General features: G+C 36.9%; 1 protein-coding gene across 1 annotated transcript; it reads left to right on the forward strand.

The window, feature by feature from the left end:
* The first annotated feature begins 4,124 nt into the window (after positions 1 to 4,124).
* On the forward strand, positions 4,125 to 5,492 carry LOC137742963 (uncharacterized). Its single transcript, XM_068482894.1, has one exon. It carries the CDS (start codon positions 4,125 to 4,127, stop codon positions 5,286 to 5,288), a length of 1,164 nt encoding a protein of 387 aa, XP_068338995.1. The 3' UTR covers positions 5,289 to 5,492.
* Positions 5,493 to 8,944: the final 3,452 nt, after the last annotated feature.

Consider the following 8,944-nt stretch of genomic DNA (forward strand, 5'->3'; position numbering starts at 1 on the left):
TACAATCAAGATAACAACAATTTTTATGATCAAATATCAACAGATTTCACCATAAAAGACAATCAGCTTTGTAATCAACAAAGTATGAATTATAGAGGAATAAGAACAGATACCATCAAATCTTCAAAGAAATCAGCGTGAAAGATGAAATTGGAGTACACTGACATGCATCGACGAACAAGAATCTCCACTGCCTAAAAAAAAATTCTTACTCCACGCACAAGACCTTCCACCGCTTTGAATTCCAGCACTAATTCTCATGATCAAATTGAGAACCGAGATCTGGGTACCATCATAATAGAGTTGCAGAAGCAGAAAATCAAGAAATGTATCGAGAGAGAGAGAGAGAGAGAGAGAGGGAGAGAGAGAGGGAGAGAGAGAAAGAAGAGAGTGCAGAGAATATTCTTTTGTATTGCAGTAAATGAATGACTGGAAAGATTGGTTACAATATGATGTAATTCCCTATTTATAGTAAGCACATTAGCTTATTGACTAAGCTAACACCTCTAACAACCAACCTCACAAGATTATGACATTTGTCAATACAAGATCATGCCATTTGTCTAACATTACACATATAATACTCAATATCTTTTTCTATGTTGTTTTTGAAAAGGTTATGAAATTTACCTGTCAATAGCTAGGTTGCATGGAGTCCTTTTGCTCTTTAAGTTATCATCTAAGCAGTTTAAGTCATATATAATTGGATTAGAACTGATCTTGGTTTCAATAATTTTTCAGAGGATTACAGTGTTACAAAAAGGATCGAAACTAGATCTGTATAGCTTCATGTACTATAGCACTCTAACGTCACTGAATATTAGCAACGACACACAAAGCATGTCATAAACAATTCAATACATGTCCTGAAATATGTATGATGACATATATAAAAAGACTTAACATAATTCATCCAAGAAGCAAGATATTAAATTAAACAGTATTGCTTCATAAATTTGTAATTCATCGAGTACCGAAGTATTACAAAAGACAATATAATGTGTAGAGTTTCCTACTAAAATAAAACAATAAGTTCACTTAATTTAAAATTTCACAAACTAACTAATCTAGTGTTTCATCTATTGGGATGAAGTCATCAACATACTCAGCCCACTCTATTCTTAATGCATCAATTTCCTGTTGAGTGTATGTAGCTTTTTCTTTGAACTGCAACAAATCACAACCAAAGAGAACATGTTACAACAAAAACTAATTTCAATCATTAACTAATAAGGAAGTGGTCAATTAGCATCAACTAGCCCAGAAAGAACAAGGGCTCTCTACTCGTATTTTTTGCTAATGTGTTTTATTTTTATTTTTATTTTTCACTTGGTATAGAGCTAATAAAATGTCAAGCGAATACACCCGCTTAAGTGCTCTTTGTAACAGTAGTACTAAGCTTGGTAATAATTGAGCAGTTCGGATCATCAATGATTTCCTTCATGTATTTCATCACATAATATCCACATTCTACAGTTCCTTCTTGCAAAGGGCACTACATATAAAAATAAAAAAAGTATAAAATGTAAGTTAGTCAGATTAATTTAAAGCAGTCTCCACAACACACACATGCACAGCAGAAATGCAAAAATACTCCTAAAAATTCTAGTAAATCTGCAAATAGTTTATCACTACACCCATTCTTTGTTTTTATATTGTACAATCTGACCAAGGTTGATAACTTTGTGAAGTTTGAACCAGGGTATACAGATTTCTCTGCATCCTTTAACAACTTCTCAAATTGTTCAGGATTTGAAGCAAAATGATCATAAGTTGCTTCCACCATCCCGATAATGTTATCTTCAACTATTTCTTCCCAATTACTCCTTTGCTCATTCTTACTATCTGGAATAGCTTTTCCATGCCAATACCATATACAATAACTTTGATCTATACCATTGAAAAAGAGATCCTCTCTTATCTCTTTAACCGTCCTTGATTTGATGTTACCACATTTTAGGCACGGACAACGTATGTAGTTAATATCAGCAGTGTGAAGCATCACATAATTCAAAAAGTTTTCAACCCCTTCATAATACATTTGTGATCTTCTATCCATAGACATCCAAGATTTATCCATTTTAAAATAGTTATATTGATTGATATTAGAATAAAACATACAATGAGATTGCATGAGGGCACAATATATAAACTATTGCAAGCTAAAGATAAAAAAACAGAAGCAGATCTTATGAGGAGTTTTATCAAACACATGGTGTGCTATAAACAAAAGCGGAGCTTATGAGGAGTTTTATCGAACCCTTGGATCCCCATTTTTCAAGTGGATTAATTAAAGCATGTGCATGCGCAGTATACTACAATTGCTTAAGTGGATTAATTAGAGCATTGGACAATCTCAACCAATCTCCACCAATCATATTAATTACTTGTATATATATGCATGGGGGCGAGGGTCTCTTTATTCTATATAAACAGCGTTACACACACACACACACACACACACACACACACATGCGCGCACATATATATGTATATAAAATACATATACCTAGCTTCAATCTAAATAAAAATAAAAAATAAAAACAATGATCATGGCTCAACTACAATTTGTTCAGAAACTATTTTAGCAAATGACAAGGCTAAACTAAAATCTATCTAGCCACATAGCTCAGACTAATCAATACAACTTCACAAAACAAATTAATATAGAAATTATTTTCTAGAAAACCCATAACCATTCCAACAAACTTACCTTACACAATTAGGTTTTGAGTGAAATTTGGGGAAAACAATCAATCTGGTTGATGAAAACTGTGGGCGTCCCAGAGAGACAGAGAGACAGAGAGAGCGAGAGAGAAATAGAGGGAGAGAAAGAATGACAATGAGTCTTCCTAAATCCAAGTGACCTGTTGTTTTTCTAGAAAAATCCAGAAACCCTACTTTCCCAAATTGAAATTAAAAACCAGAACAAAACCGAAATCACACCAGAAACAAAGGCGAGAAACGGAGAAATCAAAAGTGGAGCAGAGAAATTACCAGAAGTGGAGGACGCGACGGGAGGAGGGCGAGGAGGAGCGGAGGGAATCGGGGTTGGAACTGCGGAGCCAGAGAGGGAGAGATAGAAAGAGAGGAGAATGAAAGCTTTGATCTTTCATTCTCTATCTAGGAGTTGGCTGGGGGGGGGGGGGGGGATTGGGTAGTGGAGTGAATGAGTCGTGAGGATTTAGGAAGTTGTGAGAAAGTCACAGGATCTTCGCTCTTCTGTGTTTTAAATCCTTCCCGTTATTTTTTTTAAGTTGCGTCATCCTTTTATTTTAATAACGTTTTTAATAAATAAATGTCATTAAAAATTTTAATAAGTGTCATGAAAGCTCTATTTTGTAGTAGTGAAAGTTGGACGCCGTTGAAATATCTATGAACTCTTGAACTATGACATTGAAATGCCATTTTTTTTTTTCTTTTCTTACGGAATTTTGGATCGTTTGGACACCTATTATTAATTTTATTAAACATGTTCTTCCTGCCACTATAGACTAAACATCAAATCAAATCTTTGTCTACAACTGCAGAGTCGCACAAACCAGCAACACCCGAAGATTTGGCTTCTGCATCGTCTGCTCTGTAAAAGATGACTTGATGAAAAAGAAATGTAGGGATCTGACGGTACTAGTAGGTTATACACAGCAATTTTGAAGTATGAATGAATGCTTGTAACACTTTAATCTTCGTAACTGTAAAAATGAAGAAAAATGTTTTATGATAAAATGGAAAGAAAAATTATGAACAGATGTGATTGAGAGATTTCAGTGTGATTGGAACACGGAGTGGTACACAACGTGTCAATATACAAATGATGGAATATATGTGCTAAAAAGTTAATAACTTAAAAAATAAAATTTTCCACGATTTATATAAAAACACACGGTGTACCATCCATGTTCATGTCACAATGAAAATTTTGTCGATGAGATTAAACTGCAATTCCTCGTCCTGATTACTTGCCAAAAAAAGAAGAGAAAAAATACTAAATTTTCTCCTTTGACCATATAACAAACATCCGTTTTAACCTACTTTGAAACGTTCCCTATTCAATTTCTACCTCAAGCCTCAAATAACTCTCTCTCTCTCTCTCTCTCTCTCTCTCTCTCTCTCTCTCTCTAACAATGTCGAACGATCCCTCCACCTCATCCACCGCAGAAGATCATCAAGACACCATCAGTTCCACCACCACCACCACCACCACCACCACCACCACCCCAACAATTACCACTTCTGCCTCATCAGACCACTCATCATCTCTCTCCAAAGCCCAATCAACAATCCAGTGCCTCTCAACCATCCTCCCCTCTCTCCCTCCTTCCCTCGCCTCCTCCTCCAACCCTTCCCGCTCCCTCCTCCATGACCACCACACCGCCTCCCACATCTCCTCCCTTCTCCGCCTACCCGACTCCGGTGCAGGCGACAACAACCTCTGCCGTTGGCTCTACGACACCTTCCAATCCTCCGATAACGACCTCCAACTTGTGGTCCTTCGCTTCCTTCCCATCATCGCCGGTGTCTACCTTTCCCGCGTGTCTCTTCGTATACCCATAGCCGGCTTTGAGGCTGTTCTGTTAGCCCTCTACGCCCACGAAACCACCACACGTGCCAGCCAGGCCATTACCGTCAACGTGCCTGACTTGTCACACCCCAGCCTTTACCACGAAACAAAGGCACCCATTAAGAACAATTCGACAGGCCTAAACTTGGCCGTTATATCCCCCAGCTTGGAACCCTATGGCACAGTGAGGTCCACAAGGAGGGCGAGGATTGTTGGGGTTGCGCTGGAGTTGTACTACAGCAAGATATGTGAAATGCCGGTGCAGTCTAAAATCGAGTTTTGTGAGTTTTGTAGGGTTTGGGCTGGTGAAGACGGCGAAATGTACAAGGAGATGACTGGTGGTAGTAGTAGTAGCAGCAGCACTAATAAACGTAAAGAAGAGGGTGGAAAGTGTGAAGTACAGGAGGATGGAAATGATGAGAATAAGGAAGGTGGTTCGGGAAAGGCTGTGGTGGGCGTGGGCATGGGGAGAATTCCACTGCCGTGGGAATTACTGCAGCCGGTTTTGCGAATTTTGGGACACTGCCTTTTGTGTCCAAACCAAAACAAGGAGCTGATTGATAAGGCGAGCAAGGCTTGTACCAGTTTGTATGCGAGGTCTATGCATGATATCAATCCCAAGGCTATTTTGGCCACTAGGAGTCTGCTTAGGCTGACCAACACGGCGGCCAAAGATGATAATTTTGATCCAACTGAAATTCCTAAATCTCGAGTTATCAGTATCTAGGCTGATCTGCTGCTGCTCTTCACATCTTTATCATTACTAACTGTGAAACGTTTTTAATTTAGGACAATATATATCCAATGAATAATCCGAAACTCATATATATGTTCGTTTCGTTTCTTTCAGTGATTTGAATATATATATGTTGTTATCATATCCAATTAATTCAGGGTTTCAGATTATAGTTAGTAAATTGTTGTAGGTTTTGAGGGTTACTGGATGAGAGTAGTTATTATATATGTTGTTATCGTATCAGAACCAGTGTGTGCTGAATCACTAAGGTTGGAGAACCCTGTGTATATCCTTAACCTTTTGATCCCATTGCAATTTCCGTATTGTGTTCGAATTTGCATGAGTAGTCCTTCCATTTCTTCCATCTGTTGCTACAATCTCAATTATTCAACATCATCATCGGAGTCGATAGTGATACTCATACTTTCACCATTTTCCCCCATATGTGATTCAAACCAACCCAAGTGTCTTTACGAATGATTGAGCTATTTCTCGATCAACTTTTATATTGCACGGTATGACACTTGTACCACGAAATTGTTGCCAACGTGACGGAATTGGTTTCATCTTTTTTCTGATCATCTTGTAGGATAATATAAATGATTATGATCATAATACACATGTAAATTCAATCAATTAGATAATACCCAAATGCATCAAACACATATATCAATAAATAAAGCAGTAAGAAGGAAAAGATAATGAATGATCTGGCCTGTGATATCAAGAGAGGCGTGTTGTCATAGTCCTAAAGCCGTAGACGCCTCCCTACGTGCCGGTTATAATGGTTATCTAAAACTCCAAGATACAACCCTTGAATCTCACATAGTGTCTAATCCATAAGCACGATTACGGTAGACAGGGTGCCAAGTAGGGATCAATTGCCCGTTGATGATCAAGATGAGTAGGAAGATAATAAGGATTATATATGAGTACTGTAGTAGGGAGAGAAGGAAGTCATTTGAATGTTTTATTAACATTTGAGGAGTTCCCCATTTATAAAACTATATATAACATTTGGTGAAAGACACGACTTCTCTAATATTATTTAAAATAATAATAAATAAAGTTTTGAATCTTTAAGAAAATAAAATAAATAACCAACAATCCCCCATAAGATTCAAAACTCCACAGAAATGTAGAAGACGTGTATGTATGTATGTATGTGTGTGTGTGTGTGTGTGTGTGTGTGTGTGAATGGAAGAAATTTGGGCAACTTGTGTACCACGCAATGGATGTAGATGTCTTTTGGACTTGAACCTACACTTAGTGTTAACAACTTTCATTTGAAGGAATCATAGTGAACTAGGTCTTGAACTAGATCCCTTTTGAACAGGGTACTAAATGTAACACACATGGTATCGATAAAAAAACTTGGCCCTGGTTAGCGTTATTTATGGCCATGCGCTTAATCTTGATTCTCATGAGAGTTATTAGAGAACAGCCCAATCCTCACAGTCACAGCCTCACAACTACTCTCACTTAGGTGAGTTCTCCAAGAGTACATGCGACATGTACCCTGCGGGAGATTGCCCGCCTCGAAACTCATTCAAGGTTAATAACCTTCCTAACGTCACATAAAATAGTACTAATGCCATAGGGATGAGCAGAAGAATATCTAATGGATATCGTCAATATAATATGAGTGCTATTATGAATCACGCAGTATGGATTGTTTCTACCACATTGAACTTCCTTCATGGGATCTCCAATCACAGAAGTTGGGTTTCTTCCCTAGGTGACTCCCTTACGGGCTTAAGCACATCCTCCTCGACAATTTTGCATTTAGCCTCCCTTGGGCATGCAAATAAATGACTAACAAGTCATTTTATTAATTATGATTGCCTTCATAAGGCATATAAGTTTTCTAGTCATATATTTGCTCATTAGTGCTCTTAAACCTGCATGTTATAACTAATTGCAAGCTAAAAAACATTTTAGTCATAATTTCACGTATAAGTTGTTTAAGGTGCATAATCATTCATAGCTTTACTAGAATAAACATGGGTACGGGCAATGAAACATACCCCCACATTATGGTGCATATTAGAAAATTCATTTCATGAGAATATCAGAAAATTCATTTCATGAGAATCTCAAATCAATTTCATTATATATGATATCCAAAATAAAGAGTAATTATACGCACATTGAAGAAAATTCAATATTATTTGTTTGTTCTAGTGAGCAATGACATAAAAGAATTAGGAAATATTGTTAAATAACCAAGAGAGCATCAAACAGTAATCTATATTTCCATAGTATGCTTCAACATTAAGGGCGCGTTTACTAATCCGTAATCAAATTGAGAGGAATTGAATTGAGAAGGAATTGGATTGAGGAGGAATTGGATTGAGGAGGAGTCAAAATCAAATTCTTGTTGAAGCTGTTTACTTAAATGTTCTGAAATCGGAATAGAAATGACACTAATTCCATAAAGCTGTTTACTAATTTAGCAGAATCAGAATATAACCCAGTATGATTACTAAAATGCCCTTGTCCCAAATCAAAAATTTTATATACTTTCTTTTAATAAAATTTGATATAATATAAATAGTAAGAAAAAAAATTTATTTAAAATTTTAACAATTCCCGTGTTTGTTATTTTTAATAAAACTTGAATTCTTTTTACTCTTTTTTTTTTCTTTCACTTTTTACTCTTTAATGAGTAACTCATTCGACAAACAAAGTTAAAAACCCCAACAACAAAAATAATGGGAGTTGGGAGAGGTTCTGGAACCTTCACGGTTCCACTTCCACCACAACCTTCTTTACTCTCCCCACTCTGCATCCTCAATTGGTTTTTGCGATCATCTCTTGACCTTGTTCTATCGGCCTGAAATCTCCTTATGTCAGGTCATCGAGTTGTAAACGAAGAACTCCTTGTTGGCAGCCATTCTTAGATCATCTCAGTGTGCAAATCATAAGGTTTGCTTTTATCTATATACTCCTCTGCATTTGTCTCTCCACAACTGGAATTGGATCTGCGGCTGTCGGGAGTTTGTTGGTAGAACTGTTGGGGTCGGTTGGTGGTGGGTCTTGGCAGTATAGGAGGTGGTGCGGTGGTGTGAGTTGATTAAGGGGTGGGGATGAGTGTGCTTTTGTGGTTGAATCGTGATGAAAGGGGTAGGGTAATTTCGGCAGGGAAGTCTGATTCCGGAAGTTGGCTTTCTTCCGGAATTCAAATACCTCCTCCAAGTTGGTAATTGGATTCCGACAATATTAGGAATTTGATTACTGATTTTAGGTGGAGCCCACAAATAATTTCATTCCCAAAATTTAGTAAACGCCGAAATCAGTTGGGTAAGAATTCAATTCCCTTTCTTCTATTGGTTATTTAACATACTTAACGGTTGATGTTCATATATATATATATGGTTGTGAGATTTATCATGAGATTGAATCTGTTGTCAATTATAAAATAATTATGTGTGTATAAATTTAGTAAACGACGAAATCAGTTGGGGAAGAATTCAATTCCCCTTCTTCTATTGGTTATTTCGCTTTTCTTCTTGTTTCTTTTCTTTTCTTCTTCCTTTACTTATTTTATATATATACTAGCATATGGACACATACAAAGTGTGTGAGAGTTTTTTTTTTTATTTTTGTTTTTGAAATAGAAGGAGAGAGGAAGAGAGTGATAGAAG

This window comes from Pyrus communis, chromosome 8, assembly GCF_963583255.1.
Source record: "Pyrus communis chromosome 8, drPyrComm1.1, whole genome shotgun sequence".
Lineage (NCBI taxonomy): Eukaryota > Viridiplantae > Streptophyta > Magnoliopsida > Rosales > Rosaceae > Pyrus > Pyrus communis.

Coding starts and splice junctions, on each gene's coding strand:
- LOC137742963 (XM_068482894.1), top strand. CDS start 4,125: ATGTCGAACGATCCCTCCACCTCATCCACCGCAGAAGATCATCAAGAC.